The 21,776-nt window shown below is 48.4% G+C and overlaps 1 protein-coding gene across 12 annotated transcripts in view; it reads left to right on the forward strand.

Annotated features, from left to right (window-relative positions):
- MYCBP2 (MYC binding protein 2) overlaps positions 1–21,776 on the forward strand; it is a 3,160,061-nt gene that overhangs the window by 584,874 nt on the left and 2,553,411 nt on the right. For all 12 annotated transcript variants that reach the window (XM_069639721.1, XM_069639717.1, XM_069639718.1 and 9 more), the window contains exon 16: positions 15,945–16,090. In XM_069639721.1, the coding sequence (XP_069495822.1) occupies positions 15,945–16,090 (146 nt within the window). The remainder of the gene's footprint in view (positions 1–15,944; positions 16,091–21,776) is intronic.

Genomic DNA, 21,776 nt, shown 5'->3' on the forward strand with positions numbered 1-21,776 from the left:
AATTTTTTGTGCCAAAACATTTTGGATATCTGGATCTGGTCTGTATCCACATGGTCCCTTCCTCTCCTCCCTCCTCCCCTCCTCTCTCACAGATTGGGACAGCAACTCTGTTGGCGGAGATCCGTTCGCTTGTCGAGAGCCAAGCAGTGGAAGAGGTCCCAGCCTCGCAGAGAGGATTGGGCTTCTATTCCAGGATTTTCGCCATACAGAAGAAGAACCAGGTGGGCCTGAGAGTTATGTTGGACCTTTCCACCCTCAAACTCTTACTTCCGCTACAAAAATTCAAGATGGTTACGCCAGCTCTCGTTGCGGAGACAATGAACAGGGGAGACTGGATGTGCTCCTTGGATCTGAAGGACGTGTATCTACACGTCCCGATTTGGCAGCTACATCGGTCCTTCAGGATCATGGGCTGCCATTTCCAATACAAGGTTCTACCCTTCAGCCTCAATTCAGCCCCCAGGGTATTTGCCAGATTGATGGACCCGGTGACTGCTCTCCTCAGGGCCCAAGGCCACAAAGTCTACCCATACCTGAACGACTGGCTCGTCCGGGCCTCATCTCTGGAGGCTTTTCTCCACACCTCCTCTGCGCTTATGAACACACTCCACGAACTGGGGTTTGCTATCAACCTCAAGAAGTCTCAGCTGCAACCCACACAGAAGCTCACCTTCCTTGGCCTCATCTGGGACACCTGCTCCGAGAGGGTTTTCCCCTTCGGAGGACAAGATCACGGCAATCAACAGAGAAACTACTCACTTCCTCTCCAGGACTGTGACCTCGGCCTGGTAGTACCAACACCTACTGGGCATTATAGCGGCGGTCCTTTTAGCCGCCCCCCACACAAGACTCGGGATGAGACTGCAGCTGCACTTCGCAGCCTCCTGGAATTGGAAGAGGGGCTCACAACCGGAGCAAGTGGTCATTCCCGCGTCTCTCCTCCCGGGCCTCACCTGGCGGTCTGCGGACTTCAACCTATGGCGGGGCAAGCCCTTCTGGCAGCCTCTCCCTCAGGTCACTGCCACGACTGACTCCTCCCTAGTGGGCTCGGGAGCCACTCTGGACAGCCACAGCGTCCATGGAGTCTGGACCCGGCAGGAGTCCCACATCAACTGGCTAGAGTTGAAGGCCATATGGCTGGCCCTCAAGGCCTTCCTCCCTCATAGAGGGCAAGACAGTGCTTATCCAGACCGACAACTCTACTAGCTTGTACTAGGTCAACAAGAGGGTTAGGGGGGGTAACCAGGTCCCCTCCACTATGCAACCTCAGTCAGCATGTGGGAATAGGCTCTGGAAAACATCTACCTCATGGCTGTCCACCTCCTGGGGGAATCCAACCTGGAGGTGGACAGGCTCAGCAGACTGGGGGTGGACAATTACGAGTGGCAACTGAACGACCTGGTACTGAAAGAGATCTTCCTCGGTTGGGGGCACCCCAAAGTGGATCTTTTTGCCTCCCAAGACAACAAAAAAGGCCAGCAGTTTGCCTCCTGTCAGGGACAGGGCCCTGGCTCCCTGGGCGATGCATTCCAGATACAATGGAACTACATGACTGCATACGCCTTTCCACCCTCACCCCTGGTTCACAGGGTGATCTGCATGATAAAACAATTGTCACCTCAGCATCATTCTGATGGCTCCCTGGTGGTCGGCGAGATGGTGGTTCTCAGAGCTGCTCAGCCTATCGGACAGGCCCCCCCATTCACCTACCACTGGGCCCAGCTCTGCTCCTGACCCAACAGGGGGTCCGGGTTCTCCACCCTGCGTCGCACAAGCTAGCCCTTGCAGTGTGGTTTCTGAGCAGGTCACTCTGAAACACTTGAACCTATCCCAGGCTAACCTGGAGATCATCCAGGGCGCCAGAAGAAAAACTACCAGGAGCTAATATAAAAGCGAATGGTCTGGATTCTGTCATTGGGCCAACTCTAAGGAAATTGACCCCCTTAGGTGCTCATTGGATGACGTACTCGCCTTCTCGGCACACCTCGCCCACTCCGGAGTGCAGGTCGACACATGCCGCACTTAACTGGCAACCATAGGTACCTACAGGAATACGGAAGAGGGTCTTTTTTCCTCCTCTAACCCGGTGGTCAAGCGGCATCAGGCGGGCCTTCCGCTGGCTCTACTCGCCCATAAAGAAGCAACACCTGTTGTGGGGTCTCAATGTAGTGTTGGGCGCCTTGGCGCACAAACCTTTCGAGCCAATGGCATCCCCGAACATCAGGTTGGTCACTCTGACGATAGCCCTACTCGTGGGTCTCACCTCCGCTCGCAGAGTCAGCCAAATTGACCCTTTTGGTTTTTTGCTAGCACTACTGTCTAGACAATGTCTCTAGGTCAGACGCGGCTTTCGGGCAGGCGGTCCTAAGAAACCGGTTTGCTTAGGCAGGGTCTCTTCTACACCCTAGGGCTACGTTCAGTTGTAATCACCCGGCTATTTGATTTGGCAGCTGCTTCAAAATGCTGCGGCCAGATCTATCATCCGCCCTCTATTTGGTGGTCATATGACTCCCCTGTTGAGGCAATTGCACTGGCTCCCTGTTGCTCAACGGATTATGTTCAAATCCATGTGCATAGTGCATAGCTTTTTGTGGCACGGGAGCGGAGTTCTTGCAAGTCAAATTCCCCCTCTACCTGCCCACTCGTGCCCTCTGATCCCAAGCGGCTCTTTGGGCGTTAGTGCCCTGCTTCAGGCTGGCCCGCAAAGGCGGCTGTGCTTTTTCGGTTGCTGCCACTAAAATGTGGAACAACCTGCCTTTCTCCCTGCGGGAGACTACCGACCACTTCACTTTCCGGCCCCTTGGGACTTACTCCTCACTGTCTCTCTTATAGCCATGATGCCCATGGGCGTACGTGCGCTTGACAAATTATAGTAACCTAACAATCACCCATACAGTATGGAGGGAAGGGGATGGGACGTAAGAGTAATTGTTACTCACTGTAGTGACTAACATACTCTTAGCCCATAGTCCCCTTTCCTCCATACGTCCCACCATCCTCCCCCGTAATAATACTGGTGTCATTCGGCAATGTTGCATATTGTTGACGCATCAATATGGACTGAGGAGTGGCGCCGGTGTGCGGAGTCAGGCGAGCGCATGTACCCAGGGCCACGCCACTACATTTTAAAGGGGAAGAGGATTTTTCTGGTGAAAAAGGTTCCGTCTCGCGTCCCTCACGAGGGATGCCCATACAGTATGGAGGAAAGGGGACTATGGACTAAGAGTACGTTAGTCACTACGGTGAGTAACTATTAATTTCTTGATTAAACAATTGTTAATTTATTTAACAGTCAGAGTAAGCCTTCTTCAGAAGGGGGGCAATATAATAGTAATACACTCCAAAATACACACTCGTAATATTTCCAAATCAGTAAGTACCCTTTTGGGATGGCATACAGACTTCCTACACCCTCAGGTGACTTTAGTAACTAGGACACTGTGGCCATTAATATACCACTGTTTGCATTTAGAACCAGATTTAAGAGTATGTCAAAGAAAAAATGTATTGGAACAAAACAAGAGATCACAAATACTCAGTAAGTACTGTTGGTAACCCGCAATGCAAAGTTTTCCCTACTGGAAGGAAGACTAAACACAATGTCGAAGGGAAGAAGTCATTCAGGGAGCCAGGCCAGGCCAAAGTCAATTTGGCAAAAGTCTAGGAGAGCGTAAGTACTTCTTGCAGGTAGGTAAAAGTCTTGCACAGTGTTTTAGAAGTCTTTGTAGAAAAGAAGAAATCAAAGCAGGGCCACAAACTAATTAGGCTTTTGAGGTAAAGAAGCTGATGGGAACTCTACAGAAACAACCCAGACAAGTCTCAACTGAGAACAAATGAGGTTACACAACAAGAGGTAAGTTCTCTTAGACTTTACAGTACCTTTAGTTAGAAGAAAAGGGCTTTGACTGTCTTCTTGTCCTGTGCAGCTCTGCAGATCCTGTGTTTCTAGGTCTGTCGTGGGGACAAGAGGGAGGACGTCTGGAGGACTCCTGCACTGCAACGGGATGGTCGGTGACAGAAAAAGACCAACTTCTATTCAGTGGGACTTCGCGGTTTCAGCTCCTCGCGTCTAAGCAAATGGCAACACCGCAGACTCTTGGCTGTCGAGATGGGCTTTCCTTTCATCTGGGGTCCAGTACTCTGTTGGGGTGTCTCAAGCTCGGTCAGTCCTGCTTCCAGGGAGTCCGGAGGATCTTCCTGGAGCCCTTGGCCAACTTAAAAGCAATGCACACAATCTGGCGTTCCTCTCCCTGGCTATTCGGTTCCAGCAGCAAGTGCAGTGGAATTTCAACCAGCTCCGAGAGGATGTCCAGGTGGCTTACTTTGGAGTTGAGTGGTCCCACCCACTCAAGGGGATAAGTCACCCTTGCAGGGTTTCTCTAGTCGAGGTGAATTCGCACAGCAGCAGGGCTTCAGCAGGCAAACCAACGGTCCAGGAGTTGCAGCAGACGTCTCTTCCAAGTTCTTCTTCGGATTCCTTCGTCCAGTGGTCGATCTGCCCTCCAAGCCAAAAAGCCTCGCCTTTTATGCAGGTTTCTCCTATTCATTCCAGCCTAGCTGTCAATCACACAGCAGGGTGACGGTCCTTGCCAGACAGCCAGACAGCCAATCACCTAAGAGTGCATTCCTGTCTCCTAGGAGACTAAGCACAGGGAGTTTCATGCACCTCCCTCACTTCCTGCCCCCGCCAGACATCCTGGAGCCAGAGGCGGGCTTCAATCGTGAATCCCGCCAAAGGCAAAATGAACAAAGGGACCAAACCTGGCTTGGTGCGCAGAGTGAATCTCAAGAAGGACCTTTCCACAAAGAAATGGCGAAAAAAGAAGACCAGGGCCATTTTTACAAAAATGGCACCCTTGGGTGCTTTACTGCAGCTGCGAACGCAGCCCGCGAAAAAAAAAAAGCACACCTCGGTAGTTAAAATTGAACCACTGCCACCAGCCATTCATCGAGGAAAGGGTAACATAAAATTGTTACATGAGAAGCTAGACAAAGGGGATACTATAACCCCTCCAGCACCCTATTGGAAGATCGTGTGTGCTGGGTCTAGAAAGTTAAAAGTAAAGTCAATTTCACTTCATTGCTCTTGGAAACAGTAGTTTATCCAAGAGAAGGTATTTATCCCTTGGGGAAATCTGAAAGACTGCCCTGTGCCACTGCACTGAAGGTGCTTTGTGACACAATGTAAATTATGATGCGTATGGAGTTTCTCAGACTCCACAACCAAAAGAAACAGTGTTCAAATCACATTAAAAATACATGAGCAAGTGGGGGGAAAAAAGGGTCTCACACTCTCCAGGTTAAAAATTGAAGTCCTCAAAATCCAGCAAAGTTTGCTGGGGGTGTCTAAGGTAGAGAGGAATTAGCGCATTTCTGAGAATGCTGCCTAACTTCTAGATTTCCTCACTTACCTTCTTTTTTTAAACCAGATCCAGATCGTTAACATGGGGGTTCAAATGCCTACGTAGTCTTTACCTCTTCCCTTTGTGATGACTCCCCCATTATATTCGAGATAAAGGGCTCAAAGTTGTCAACCGTGAAGACTGCCTCCTTTTCATTACTTGACATATCTGCCAGTCTTCCCACAAGATCCTGATTTGCTCTATTAATTGGGGACAGTAACCAGAAGAGTCTGTTCCCTTGCGGGTTATATGTAACCATGCATCTACCTGGGGCCAGTTGCTCCGCCAGAGAGTTCACCAAATGCGAATCCTCCAATAAGAAATGAGTGACTAAGAGTGAGTGAGTGAGTGATCACTAATATCCATCGGCATCGCCTCAAAAGTCACACATCTTTTCATCTCCTTCCCATCCACAAACGGTCAATTATAGATGAGCTCTTTTCATTCGTCCATGTGGATAATAATAATAATAATAATTAGGCATTTATATAGCGCTACAAACCCTCAGGTATCTGAGCGCTGCTTATTATTGCCCACGGTGTGTGGTGCTCATTTTTCGACCTCGGAAGGATGAAAGGCTGAGTTTGGCCCGCCGGGATTCGAACCTGCGTTAACAGACTCTGCACGGATGTCAAAGCGAGCGCTCTACTCGCTGTGCCACTTGACCGGCTGTAATGTCTCCAGCAATAGCTCTGTTAAGGGGTTCAAGATCCAAAATCGTGAGACAGTCCAACCAAGCTCTCATTGTTCATTTTTGTACCCTTTTTACTCTGCCAGGTATGTCTGTGTGCAAGGGACCCCATAAAATCTGAATTTAGATCCCCTATATAGCCAATCCGCCACACACAACGTTAGGTTCAAAGTAGGCACCAACTAGCCAATACCCCTGTGCCAGTAGATATTTTAACATCAGGATTTTTCGGCAGTAGAATCTAATGTATGACCAATATTCCAAAGAAAAGGTCCCATGAGGAAATAGTTTCACATATTGAAGAGGATTTGATGAGAGTAACAAGACCCCCAAATGGTTGTCCATTCACGCCCTGCTGTGCTGCTTGATGTAACACTGTGTAGCCATCAAACGCAGGTTCCTTCTTTAGCCATGTCCCCTGCAGATTGATCATCAGGTATTGTTTTAGTCGGGACGCCAGCTCCCGGTTCTATAGATGAGCATGGCCTCTAGATTTAAAACAAGCAACTGAAATCAACCTTTCATTATTGGCTTGAAGTCTGGGCGTAGGCAGTACGGTGTGTGGACAACCGATGTTAGTCAAACTTAAATGAGCTACCACCAGCCAGGACCAATCTCTGGATTCCTCTGATGCCATTATTTTTCTTTTCAGAGACCGGACTTGTTCTTTCACTAAGGCTTGTCTCAGTGGATATTGCTGGGCGTGAACTCTTCCCCGTTTTAGAAAGTCCACCCGGCCTGCCTGTACGGTTGATGTTTGGGGAAAGTCTTTCTTTCAGGACGGTGTCAATAACCAATTTTGACTGGAAGAACACCATTACCTGATCCAATCTGGAAATGTCTACAAAGAGAATCCTAGCAATATCATTCGATTTAAAGCCTCTCAAAGCTGGGATCCCTTGGAGAAGAGAGAGAAGTTTTAAATTGATTCAGGGCCATGTCACGAGTTTCTGGTATAACACTTTCCAAGAGCACTGACAATGATTCCTTTTGGGGCCGTGATGAATGGTCTCCCATACCCCGGGAAAGGTTGGTCGGCCCCGTAGGAAAGCGCTGAAGGATCAATCCAATGTCTGGCCTCTCTTCGCTTGCTTGCAGAGTCGCAGCTGAGCACTCGGCTATCCCATCACTACTAGGTGTGCGTGGAAAAGGAGGTGCAATGTCAGCAGTTTCTATTGGAGGCATTCTATGATCCGACACTGATACGAAGTGCTATCGGTGCCACTACGTCGGTCTGGGTCAGAGGCAGCACCTCCCTTTGTTGGTCACTTCGTGGGAGGACGGTCAAGACCTCTCCCCTGAGGTCCACCGCACCCCCCCCAACACCTTCTTCCATTCACCTGTTTCAGTTGTGATAAGGCTGTTTTTAACCGCCTGTTGCGCAAATAAGGAATTGATAAAAGTTCTAGTTCCCGCTTTCCTCCTTTTTATTTTTTGGGCTATATATTTTGTTTTGCACAGGCCCCTTCAGCTGTGTTTTTTTTTTCGTTGGAACCCTCCGTCCACTCAATTGCCCCTTCTTGTTTGATGGGGCCATACCCAGTACCTCTTCAATAGAGGGCTCCTCTGACACTTCTTGAATGGAAACAAGCCTCGCTTCACAAACCCGAGGAGTTTCCCAAGTTCCCCTTTTTGCCCCCTTGACTTGCAAGGGGCCACAATTCAATCGGCTCCCGTACCTCCTGCTAGGACGATGGAACTTGTGTCCCCTCATTCTCCGTTTTGCCCAAGTCCATGTATTCAACCACTTGCTCTAGAGTGGGTTCTGCTTCATTTACTATCGTCTTGGGCCGTTGACTCCATCCCAATGCTGATGGTTTGTGGGCAGCAAGAAATTCCTGCGCTGTCACGTGCGTTCGAACCTTGTCAAATTTAAAGAGCAAAGATTCCCATAGGGCTGTGTTGCGCTTGGTCTCACACTGCAGGCCCTCATATAATGAGACCAGAAAGCACAGAACCTGATTAATTTTCGTGCAGAGATCTACTTTCTCGGCCTGTAAGCCCCCGCCCAATCTCCTCAGCACTGCAGACAGCCTCCTTGGGGGAAGCAGATTGGAAGACTGGGCAGGAGACGAGGCAAAATAAGTCTTTGCCTGAATTCTGTCCATTCTGGGCACTGAATGCTTGAACAGTCCTGAAGGTCCCCCAGATCTGGGGGAGTATCTGCCATAGAAACCTCCTGGTAGGAGGTATTGCTATTCATTCCACCAAAGCAACTCCCATCAGTCAGCATACCCTGTCCTGTTACTAGATGACTCCATCCATCTCCTTGACAGAGCAGGGGACTACTACCCGCACTGCCACGGCCTGACTGGCCAGATCTGACTCTGGTAGGTTATTGGTTTCACTTGCCTTACATGACACTGCAGCACTTAGTTGCATGTGTTGGACCCTATTGGGCAGTGTCCTGTTTTGTTCGCCCAGGATTGCCTTGTCCATGCTAGTGGACTGCGCTGGTGGGAGTAAATGATTAGACTGATTCTTATAGCTGTTTACTTTTGAGGCTGCAAATATGCCTCCTTGCGTTGGGGCGTAGAGTGTTGCCGGCTGTTGTGCATTGATACAGCCGGCAACTCTGGTGGTGAGGAGGGGAGGTTTAAGAAGAGACGCTGTCAGCTTTTCCGTATCAGAGATTGGGATAAGAGGAAGAGCAGCGATAAACCCCCCCCACTCCGCAGTTCATAGATCATGGTTACTGCACAAGAGAACAGCAATTTAATTCCCGAAGCGCCACGTATTCCAGAGATTGATGCCACGCTTGGTTCTTACCGTCTGTCTCCGATGCCTGTAGATTGCAAGGATGGTCTACTTTCACTGCTCTGGAGGTGCGCGTCCACCTCTTGCCTCCAAACACTACCTGCACACTACCCGCACTCCGCGCCGGTGTGCGGGCTTTGTAGCAAAAAGTCTGACTCCGAAAAGAAATGGCAAGGTACGACTCCACAGGAAGGCTGTAACGTGATGGTAGTGCTGTCTCACCAAACACACTACCCACACATCATCTTCATCCGAACAAAGGTTGCCTCCTAATACACCCGTAATGCTTAGCTTACTTTTCGCTATGTCCAAGCTGCTTACAGACTTTGATCTGTTCAAAACGTTATCCATAGAGTTTAAACTATAACAAAGTACAGAATACACTTGCCTGTGAATTTGCACTGCATACCAGAGGTTTATAATGTTTAAGGACACTATTCTGATTTTGAACTACTGACACGGTTCACTTCCTTGGTGCAAAGTATTTTGACTGGGCCAGCTGCTGCCACCTGTGCAGTGAAGTTGGCCCTGAGGAGTTGCATGTAGGGTCCCACGCACCACCCCAACTCTCCTAAGGCTGTGACAGGGATTGTCCCCCAAGATATACACACTCACTGCCACCTTAGACCTTCTGCTGAGAATCAGATCCCCATTGTTGGCCAACTGATTCCTCATTCAAATAAGGCCATCAGAATCTGGTTAAGTCAGTGTCATTCTTATTGATTCTCAAAGTACAAGAGAGGCTGGGCTAGCAGCTTTCCACAAAGAAATGTTGCCGCAGGAGCCCATAGGGGAAATGTGTGAACAAGGTTTGCACGACAATGGTAGATTTACAGGTAGATGGATGATTAAGCCTGAAGAAGGCTCGGTCCGCAGGACCCAGCACCAATATCCGGGCCAGTTCATTGATCCTGCAAGAGTTTCTGAACCCAACAAACCCTCTCCAGAAGGTTCTGCCTGCAACCTCTCTATTCTCAGCTACACACGAAAGGTTTTTGAATGGGAAAGGCGTAAGTGGACAAAATAACCACCAGCTCCAGATTTGTTTGTCACCACATAGTTGGCTTCCTTAACTGGACATCTGCAAGACATGGCTACCTCTGATCAATAACATTTCTAACAATTCCCAGCCTACTCTGAGCGATCACCCCTCCACCCCCAATAGAAATTATATTATCTGGTTCCTCTGCTATGAGCTTAGAGGCTATGTCAAACTCTTCTTTTCTCATCCAGAGATTCTTACTAGATTTGTTTACTTTTAGCTCTTAATTCTTTAGTAAGAGCACTGTCCTTGGATAAATAACTGTATATCACTTCCCTAATGGAAGAGCACAATGGAGATGGTCTCCTCGGGCAATAGCCACGGCCTTGTTGTTAAGATGGATTTCTGAACTCTGTCTTGGAGGGGCAGAGGTTCAGAAGGCCAGCCTAGTTTCTTGGAACAGGGTAACCTCTGGACAAGCCAGACCAATCAAGGTAGCGATCGCGGCGGTCAAGACTAGGTCTCAAGAGGGGTGAGAGTGACTGAAAGCCTGCAATGAGCACACAAAGCAAGGATGCTTACAAATGACTCCAAGCAGGTGTTATATTAAAAATATAGACACATTTATTACAAGGCCTTTGTAATATTGTCCATAGTAAAGAATCACAATCAAATACAATATATATACAATTACCGAAGGGTCTAAAGAGTTAGAAGCACGAAATATGCAGACCACCTAGATGGGGAGGAAAACAGGCAGTGCAAGTAATCGTTTAGACCCAGTTCGCCTTCAGAGGCCACCTAACTAGAAGGAAGTCCGAGCCCTACGAAGAGTGGAGCCTTGTGCTCAAAAGTACCTGCACACGCTGGTGCCGATGGGCCAAGGGGAGTCTCTTCAAGGAAGTCAGGCAGTTCAGAGTGGTGAACAAAGGAGAGCGAACAGATCTCCGCTACTCGAGCGCGGCCTCCACTTGCGGGCAGAAGCAGAGCGCAAGTGCGAAAAAGGTGTGCTTTTTAACATGGCGAGGAAAAGCTACGGGCTACTGCAGGAGGGCGACCAGTTCCTAGCATTGCTACTCACCGGTCCCCGATGCAGGCAGACCCAGGCTTCTCCGCGTCAGTTTCAGTTCTGGCAGGTTCAGATACGAGTAGGGGACGTCTCAGCGTCGAGTAGATTCCGCGGCAGCAGAAGTTAGAGTTGAGGATGTCCCAAACGCAGTGAACCAGCACAGATTGTTAACACAGCAGGGCAACGAAGCCGCTGTGTGTATTTCAGCCCAATGTACACTTCTCACTTCAGACCTGGGAATGCCAAGTGTACGAATCGTGTGAGTGTGTCAAGGACTCGGAATACAGCAGCAACCTGACGGCGGTTACAGAGCAAGACTCCTGGGTAAGCTGGTCAGTCCACTGGATGGCCCAGAGATGCTTCCGAAGGCTTACGTGCAGGAGATGATGAAGATGCCGAGAATAGTTGTTCCCACTATTCCAAATGGTCGAAGTACCAGTACAGGCCTTCTCGTTCGATCAGAGGCGGAATGGTTTCACCGGGTGACAGCAGTGCAGAGGAGCAGTCCTTCAGCGGGTCACCAGCGATTCCTCGGTTCAGCCTCTTAGTTGCAGGATACTTGGCTCCTGTATCCGTCGTTCGTGAGAACTCAGGAGATCGACATGGTAGTGGTGTTTCCAGCCTCCTCTTATCCAGAGTTCCCTTCGCGCCAAAACGGAGAGGACCCAATGGGAGATCTGCTCACAAAACACTCGCACCATACGTGGACCTATCACGGACCACGGTGGTCCCTGGCATTCAAGACACACTAGACTCTCTGGCACCCAGGATGTGTATTGGGACCAGTCATCCCAGCCCACATCCTGGAGGCACACACAAGGCCTGTAGAAGCCCGCGAAAGCATCTGTGTTTCGCAGGAAAGTAGATGTCCAAATAAGGAAGGCCCCGGGTCGGCTCGACCTGGGGAAGGTGAAGGGGGCAAGATGGTCAGCGGGCAGGACAAAGAGCCTCGTGGTCTGGCCATTTTGGGAGCCAGGCCACCATTTTGGGCTAAGCGCGAGAATCGCGCTTAAACAGCCAAAAGGAGCTCAAAACACAAAGAAACGATCGCTGCCACCAGTCCCGTCCGTGATTCACTTGCACCGTTCGTTAACAATCCAAAGAGAGTGTCTAGGGCCTGTAGAGTGACTAGAGACCCAAGAGAGCAGTAACTTAGCTTACAGTGCCCTCTTGTGTCATGTTGCGCGAAAGCTGCAACATGATAAAAGAACTATGGAAAACAACGTTTCCCGGTACTGACTGTCTTAAGGGCATGTCAGTTTCCCCGTAAGAATGGAGGGAAAGCCCAGAGGAGTGCGGTAGAAGGCTGCACTTCTCTGGCAAAGTCTAGATCATGGTGAAAAACAACAGCAAAAAGTTTAGGGGTTGCCACATGGAAGGAAAATTACCCACAATTAAATCTTTCCTAACACTCGTTGATGCTTTGCACTTCTGTGACATTACAAAATGCCTCTGAAAGCATGGTGGCATAGATTGCCCTCACTGAAATGCTCTTGTATTTGCTTCCTGCACACATCCAAACATGCACTCGACTCACACACGCTTCACAAGGGGAGGGTCTTTCTCTAGCACGGCTATATCTTCAAACTATGTTCTTGTGACGAAGCGCTTGTTCCCGCTGTACAAATGAGTTCATGTGCTAGGAGCTCACGTCCTGCACTGTCTTTTAATGCTACACGTGCAGATAATTACCAACATGCACTATTTCTTTGAAAAGAATATTCTCTGATGACCTGGACAAGCTCCAAGTTCTCCTTTACTCTGCAGTTTAACCCATTCCGGAAAGTCTGAGAGTTAAATGGAACAATTCCACAACACGTTTTAAAGTAATTTAAATAACTAGTCCCACCAGTTTATTCCACTCCTTATAATGGAAAACTGTATATTTCTGAACTCGGCGAACACCAAATACATTTATTCTGAAAAGGCCTTTGTTCAATAGACTCAGCAACTGCAACCTGCTGAATAAAGGTGTCGGGATGAAAGGCAGTTGGGAATGCTTCACAGGGTTCCACGTTGCTTTCCAGAAGGGAGCCTGACATATCAACTACTATATTTTTCCCTTACATTTTGGAAACAAAAGGGATGTATAGGTGGAGCCAAGAGTGAGATGTGGACACAGAGGAATCATGCTAGTGGCTACATACCTTTTATTAAAGCAAATGGGATTTGGAAAATGCTTCCCTATCCCTAATCTCAGAGGTATTTTCCCCTACCTCAACTCAAACAAATGGGTCTGCCCTTTGTCAAGATGTCCAAACAAAAATGATGTCCTGTGTCCTTAATCCTATTCTGACCCTCACATTCTAAAACTAATTTAAAGGTGTAAAGGATACTGTCTCTTGATTTCTCAAAGGCCTTGAATGTTCCAATTCAACACAAAAGTTCAAATCCAACAAAAAGGTTTCCAATGGACAATATTCACAGTTCCAGGGAGTGGTTCCCTTCCCCATATTCCTTATACCAATAGAATATTTTTTTAAATAAAGAATAATCAAGTTTCACAGAATCAAAGAGGATCACTCTCTGCCCTTGGTGTATTCACAGTTCTCTGGGAAACCGCTCCCTTCCCCAGGTATTCTCTTCACCTTTAATATTCTGCACCTTTTAAAGTGCTGGTTACAAACTCACAAGTTATCTGGTATCTTCCTTGCCAGACTTGTCTCACACATTTACAATAGTTCATAATCTTAAGGGCATGGGGGGTCTTCCTTGAGATGCTGTCTTTTCACATTTATAGCGGTTCATACCACAGTTCACATTCACAAGGACATGGACTGTTCTTGAGCTTCTTTACATCATAACTCTCTCTCTCTCTCTCTCTCTCTCTCTCTTGCACCCCACCTTCACATAGTGTACTTTCCTGCCAAGACTTTATTAAACAAAACACTTTCCCTTTAACATTAGCCCATCGCGGGTTCATGAAACCTTGTTTTATACTGTTCTCTTTATTATAGATTTCCTTTTCGTCAAAAGGGTCCTTTGCCCCTTGTCCAAGCACCTGCAACTTTAGTTTGCTTTCTCCTTTAAGGTCAGGGTTCAATAGCCCATTCGTAGTCTGCTTTGTATTTCCTTTCCCTACTTTAATGGTCCCCCTGTTGCTCTCACCGCAGTCTCGTGAAGCAACATACTTTGTTAAACAACCCGGTAACCCACGTGAGTTCTTTTGGAATTACTGGTTGTTTCAGGCCTCCCCTCGGTTAGGTTCCCTTGTCTCGGTGTTACTCCTACGGAGCGGCATACGTTTGTAGGCACTGTGGGTAACTCGCTTGTTTTCCCTGCGCTTACTATTTTTTTTCATCATTTTTTATTCTGTCTGCTTCCATTTGTTAACTCTGGATGCGCCTTGTTAAGCGCTGCACTTACTCTGCGTTCCCCTTCATGGTGCTCAGTTCCCGCTGCTCTTTCCTCGAGCGGTGAACCGCCCGCACCTGCACTTCTCTTTTCCAGGTTTGCGTTTGCCTTCATGTCTGCCGCAGCGTGTTTCCCCTCAGCGTGGTGCTCAGCGCTGGTACAGGTTGCGATGCAGCCCACCGTCTGCAGCCCTCTCCTCGTTCTCACCGTCGGCTGCGTCTGGTGCACATTTAAACTTCCCCGTCTGATTATACATTTTCCAACAACTAGATTGCTGCGTTGGTCGCCCGGTCTTGGTAATCTTCATTGCTGTGTCGTTCTGTCTCGCCCGTGGCTAGGGGACCATTTCTGAAATGACATTGAGGAAGTGGATATTGAACTTCATTGGGAGTAACCATTCCTGCCTGTTGCCTCTTCCTCTTACCAGTTGTCAATATACTATTCTTAGCGGGATGTTGGGGAGTATCCACAGTAGATCTACTAAGAGTTTGGGAAAGAGTTGTGAAAATATGCCATTGAGGCATGTGGAATAGAGGAAACCTACCTGAAAGGAAAGGGGAAGGGGTGTATGTGGTTTCCTCTAACGATATCTTCTGCTTTCCCTGAGGTTCACCTCACCCAAAGTGGTACTCCCTCATACCGCCACCCCAAGGGTCAGGATCAGATAGCGGCTGCCATACCTTGTCCACATAGGGGAAGGCTTCCTCAGGGAAAGAAGTGAGGGCATCGCCAGATTCTTCACAGATGGGACTAGACTTCTGTGTCAGTTAAGGAAAATGACCACTCCTCAAAACACACACTAACCTATTTACACCCTTTCTAAAACACTGATTGGACAACATACACTCTGCGACTCTGTATTTTAAAACGTGCAATACCACTAGCAAGAAAAGCAACCCACCCACATTGTTAAGGTCCCCCTCTAAAATTCTTAGCCATAGGGAGTATGAGTGGCAGAAGTCTTTGGTTTTTCAGTGAGGCAGGGTGCATAAATAAGTGAAGGTGGAAGCACAAAGGTGAAGGGAGGAAGATGCTGAGATGGAGAAGAAAAAAGATAAGTGGAGGCACAGTGGATTGGTAGAGAGAAAATAGGTTTGTAGATTGGAAGGGTAAGATCAGTTGGTGAGAGGTCAGGATAAAAACACCAAGAATTCTGATTTCCTTAGCTTCCCCAAACATCTCTTGTGGATGAGCCATCTCAATCTGCTAGGTCCATTATTATACTGCATTAACAAAATGTACAACACCTTCATATATCTTCTCCATATAGAAATAATCTGCTCTGGGGTTTAGGTTGGTCTACTCTAGATGGTGTAAATTAAGAGCTCAAATGTTCCTCTTGGAGGGTGAATTATGTGCGAATGATGTGTACATGCCCTTACATGCGGTTTGAAATCTGGTTGGTGTTTGGTTAACATATTGAACTGGAATTTGAGCAGCAATATTGCAGCTTGAGTGCTGTGATGGTGAAGATAAAGGTAAAATCCATAATTCAGTGTGCATGGCTGCTGTCTACTTTTTCTGTGTAATTATATTATACGTATAGCGCTACATTCTGCCTTTGTCCTTGCTTTTTCCACCATATTTTTAACATTTTAAAGTGTAATATACTGAAGATGTCTTTTGTTGAGTAATCACTGGATTTCAATTATTCATGTCTTGAAACATCGGCACTCTTCTCTTCTGTAGGGTATGTGGTTGTGGTTCAGGCGAGTCAGGATGCGCAGTATGCGGATGCTGCAAAGCTTGCGCTAGGGAACTCGATGGGCAGGAGGCACGGCAGAGAGGAATTCTTGATGCTGTGAAAGAAATGATCCCTCTAGATCTCCTCCTAGGTAAGATTCTATGCGTTTTGCTTCCTTTTTTGCTTTCATCCTGTTTATTTTAAAGTCATTATATAAATGTGCTAACAACTCAGGTTCCAGTAATGCCATCTTGATTTGAGTCTCAAAACGGCATGGTATTGTCAACGTTGTCGTTACATATTTGTGGTCCTCAGTCTATCTATTTTGTAGAGTAACAACAGAGAAAGTTAGTTTGACATTTGGGGAAAAATTAAAACATTACTGGGATTGCACATTTAAAAACGGGAATAGAGAGCTATCATTGATGTGGAGGGCTTCACTGATGTTTTTAGTTTTGGCTATTGGGTGGCGCTTCAGCACCACCTGGAAACAAACAATTACATTGCAGTAACACTAGGAGTAAGATTGCTCCCCCCCTATTATTTATCTTGTATTCTTAACCCTGTACTGCACTTTTCCCTTCCCCTCTACCCTTGCACTTGCGCGATCGGAATGACACCTGGCCTAGTAGAATCGTTGTCTGTCTCCCCTTGTCCCCCCTTTGCCTCGTCGCGCCTTGAAACACTTGTGTATAGGTGCGTTACAAATGCCTTATATATCATATCATATGCCAGGAGGGACACACCGCTTGTAGCTGATGGTTGGTTATTTCCCCACACTGACTGCTTATGGCCAATTTGACCCAGTACATGCCCTTCCCCAAATATATATATTTCTGAGGCTTGTGGAATCTGCTTAGATCAGATGCTGTGCATAGGCAGACATCTAGTGGAAGCTGCGGAGTATTAGTTTGTTTTCGAAACTCGAAAAGGGGCGTCAAACTAGGGCGTGCCAGTAATACTATCCCTAGTGTGACGTCCACTGTACCCATGATCCCTCACGCGTGTAGGAGCCTCAGATTGTTTTTTCTGCCATACTTGTCGGAAGCATAGTTGCGGAGTTCCCTGGCTTTTAGCCATTTATCATAAAATTATCAAAATCCCCGTTCTCAAACCCCACATCGAACGCCGAAGACCGACGCCGGTACTTGAGAACAAGGACGAACAGCCGTTGAGACTACACGACGGACTTGGGCCTTCGAAAGCCTCTGGCGTTGGCCCGGGCCTCGGAAGGCCTTTGGCCTTGGCCCTGCAAGTAGGGAGAGCGGGGGGTGGATATACTCACACACACACACACACACACACACTTTTTCCTACATATACCTGCCCGCTGCTGGGTATTAACATATGGAGAATACTCCTTTTAAATTCTGCCCCAAGTGCAAACGTAAGTTCCCCTGGGTAGATAAACATAACACCTGTAATCTGTGTCTTCCAAGGGACCACCCCGAGGCCAATTGTAGAGCTTGTAGGCTCTTCAAAGCCAAGACCCTTAAGGACCGCTCGACCAAATGTTGATCTCACTATGCCAGGCAACTCGAGGCCATGGACGCTGTGGATTCCTTCAGTGATGGCAGCAACGCCGCTGTATCGGTCGGTGAGGGCACAGGGGTGTCGTTGGGCACCCAAGCGCGAGCCCCCGACCTCAGAGGACTGTCCTGCGGGTCAGTTATGGGGACAACACCCAGCGGCAAGAGCGCTACCCACACATCTTCATCTAAACGCACTAACCCCACCCGAGATTCGACACGCGTGTCGAGTGATCGGCAGAAGAAGGCACAGAGAGAGCGGTTTGCAGAATCGGTGTCCTCTGGCCGTTCCAGATCACGGTCGTCTCATTACGCACAGCAACCGTCTATGATTGCTAAGAGTGCCACATTACCTAAAGTCACAGAGGTAGGGTCGTCAGATGACTAATCCGACCTCTACCCCCAGGCAGTACGTTTGAAAGCTCTTCGCTCCATGTCTGCGTCTGAGATTCAACGTCCCTCTTCTACGACTTCCGAATCTCGTGATCCCTCCTCCAATTCTTGACGCCAGGCATCGAAAGATTCCGCAAAGTCCAAGGGGGTCAGGAAAACATTCCTCTACACATGGGAAGGGGGAAAAACCGAAAAGAGCCTCTGAACATCAGGTTCAGAAGGAGAAACTCCCAGAAAAGTCCAAGGCCCCTGACCCGGTCACTAGGCCAACGATTGTCCCTCCCACCCCCCAGGATATGGGATTAGAGGAGGAACCAGAGCAGGAAAGGATTATTTCCAGAGAATGGAACCCAGAGGATATTGACAGAGTAATTAGGAGGATGTCTTCTCTTGCAGATTTCTACGAGAAAGACCCAAATTACTTCCTTAGTTATCAGAGTACTCCTGCAAACTCTGCCCCTTTGGGATCCAAAGACCCTCAACCTCCTACTAATAGACTCCGCTCTGAGATTCCAGTTCAGGGCCTGATTTCAGACCCTCTCTATGTTGAACCTTACCAGCAGTATGGTGAGGATCCAGAAGTACAAATACTAGACCACCAGACCGGGGTCGATTATTATGGATACGATGAGGACCAGGAAGAGGAGGAGGAAGATGAGGCGGAGGCCTGTAGTCTTGACTCCCCTATTCCCAAGGACCCCCTGGTGAATGACTCACCTGTTGACAACGAGCCCTTGCTCAACAAAGTTTTGGCCAAGGCTGCAGCCCATTTCCAAATTGACACTCGGGGGGCCCAAGAAGAGAGGGATTTTGCAGAGCAGATTTTGGGAGATAAAAGATCCATTGCCCAGGCCATCCCGATTCTAAAGTCTATTCAACATAGAATCGATCCTTCTCTGCTCACCCCTAATCTTACCCGGGCAGTTAACCTTCGAATAGAAAAGTTATTCAGGGCCGCTCCCTCCAACCCACTTTAAATAAGGGGTCAGCTAAAATCCGACTCATTAGTGGTTACAACCACCAGGAAGAGAGCGGGAACACCTCCAGCATCCTCAGAAGCTCCCCCGGACAAAGAGAGCAAGAGAATATATGAGCTAGGAAGGAAGGTGTCGACCTTGGCATACCAAGCACGCATTGCTAACACCGCCACTCTGCTAGCAAGCTACAACTGGGAACAGGTAGCTGCCCTCATTGCCTCCACACCAGAGCCTCTAAAGACACAGTTGGCCCAGATTGCGTCGGAAGGAAGATCAGTGTCCGGATGCATTCTCAAGGCTAACTTCGATGCAGCGGACAATGCAGGAAGGCTGATAGCAGAAAGTGCAGTAATTAAAAGACACGCTTGGCTGAGGCAATCAGGGTTTAAACCCGAGACCCAAGCCACCCTCATTGACATGCCGGTGGAACCAGACCTCCTGTTTGGAAAAGCAGTGGAGGAAGTGCTAAAAACGGCCAAGGACAAATGACACCTTAAAGTTCCTTGGCCAACTAACTAATAAACCCACAAACCAGTGGGGAAATAATAATTTTCGTCGCTCTTGCAGCCAAAACTCTGAGGGTCACATTACTTTCAGAACCAAGGAACATTGTGGGGCGGCAACCAACAAGCTACCCAGGGTTTCACCAGAGGTCAAAAGAGGGGCCGTGGTAGGAGGAGAGGCAGCCCAGGTAGAGGCGCTACCCCGCCCAACAAACAGTGACGCTCCGCTCCGGGTCCCTTCCCATGCATCCCCAGTCGGGGGAGGGGGGGGGCATTTCCATCTTCACCCACGCATAGGAAGGGATCACTCCGGACAGATGGGTGCTGTCCAGTGTCCGCGGGATACTGTATCGAACTATTGGAACGCCCCCGCGACCATCCTCCAAGACAGAAGATATACTCCTTGGAGCACCAAAGAATCCTTCTCGAGGAGATCGTCATTCTTCTTGCAAAGGATGCGATAGAACGCATCCCAGGCAACCAGGTAAACAAGGGTATTTATTCAACCTACTTCTTTGTGCCAAAAAAAGATCTAACGATGCGCCCAGTATTAGACTTGCGCCCTGCAAACAAATATGTCAAGCCTCAAAAATTTCGCATGACTACACTCCAGAAAGTAATCCCCCTACTAAGAAAGGGAGATTACATGGCAAAATTGGACATGAAAGATGCCTATTTTCATATTTCCATGTTCCCAGCGCACAGAAGATTCTTGCGCTGCAAGGTAGACAGCCAGCACTACCAGTTCAAAGTGCTGCCCTTTGGTATAGCCTCGGCTCCAAGGGTATTCACCAAGGTACTGGCGGTGGTGGCTGCGCACCTACGCAGGGAGGCAATCCCGGTGTACCCTTACCTGGACGACTGGCTCATCACAGGGGAAACTCCCCGTAATTTGCAGACTAAACATCCAAAGAACTATCAACCTCCTCTTCCAATTGGGCTTCTCAATCAACAATAAAAAATCAAGCCTGGTGCCAAGCACATCAAAACAGTTCCTAGGAGTTGTCCTAAATACCCAAGAGGGGTTGGCCTTGCCATCAGAGGAGAGAATTTGAAATCTGTTACTGCAAATTCCTCTATCAGTCCGGTCGCCAGATAAGGGTGCGCAAAGCGATGTTTGCTAGGCATGATGGCATCTTGCATTTACCTGGTCCCCAACGCGCGCCTGCGTCCCATGCAGGAGTGGTTGGCGAAACAGTGGTCTCAAGCAAGTGGTCAGTGGGACGATCTAGTGGTCATTTCGCCAACACTAGTACAAAGTCTTCGCTGGTGTACAAGAGAGAATCTTTCAAAGGGGAAACCCTTTTACGATCCAGAGATACAGGCCGTGGTCACAACCTACGCGTCCCTGTCAGGGTTGGGAGCACATCTCCTTCACCACACAGCTCAGGGCCTCTGGTCTCACACAGTGGCCCAGAATCACATCAACCTGCTAGAACTCCTGGCAGTCTTCAGAGTGCTTTGAGCGTTCAAACCCCACCTGTCCAACCTGTCGGTGCAGATACTAACAGACAGCACGACGACAATGTTTTACATAAACAAACAGGGGGGCACTCGTTCGCCAAATCTGTCCAGGCTTGCCCAGAAAATTTGGATATGGACACTCAGACGGAACATTTACCTGTCGTCTCAACATGTTCCAGGGGATCTCAATTCACTAGCGGGCGCTCTGAGCAGAGATCCTCTTCCAGAAGAACACGAATGGCCTCTACACGAAGAGGTCGTAGTAGATCTCTTCTCTCAGTGGGGGTTCCCCACTATAGACCTATTCGCCACTAGCGAAAACAGACAATGCCCAGAATTCGCATCCAGGTTTCCCCAGCCAGGCTCGAAGGGAAACGCTCTATGGATGAACTGGTCAGGGATGTTTGCATACGCTTTTCCACCAACCCCTCTGATGAGGAAGGTGGTCAACAAGATACACAGGGAATCGATGACGCTCATCCTAGTTGCTCCTATGTGGGCGAGACAATCGTGGTTCCCACACCTGCGCAAACTGGCGGTGTGCAACCCAATCAGACTCCTATGCTGGTACAACCTACTCTCACAGCACAAGGGACAAACGGTGCATCCTCAACCCAACTCGATGAACTTGGCAGGATGGCTCCTGAAGTCATTGAGTTTGGCCATCTCAATTTACCACAGAGATGTATGGACATCTTAAAATAATCAAGAAAACCTAACACAAGGCACTGTTATTTTGATAAATGGAAAAGATTTGTTATTTGGTGCCAGAATAAGCAAATCAACCCGATTGATTGCACTTTGCCAATTTTGTCACCTACATGCTCCACCTGTTGGACGCAGGGTTGGTATTTAATTCACTCAAGGTACACCTGGCGGCGCTGGCAGCCTACACCACCTCACATAACAAGGTGTCATGGTGGAAAGTACCATTTGTTAAAGCCTTTATGGAAGGGGTGAAGAGACTCCAC

The sequence above is a fragment of the Ambystoma mexicanum genome, chromosome 7q (genome assembly GCF_040938575.1).
Source record: "Ambystoma mexicanum isolate Mex_15411 chromosome 7q, UKY_AmexF1_1, whole genome shotgun sequence".
NCBI lineage: Eukaryota > Metazoa > Chordata > Amphibia > Caudata > Ambystomatidae > Ambystoma > Ambystoma mexicanum.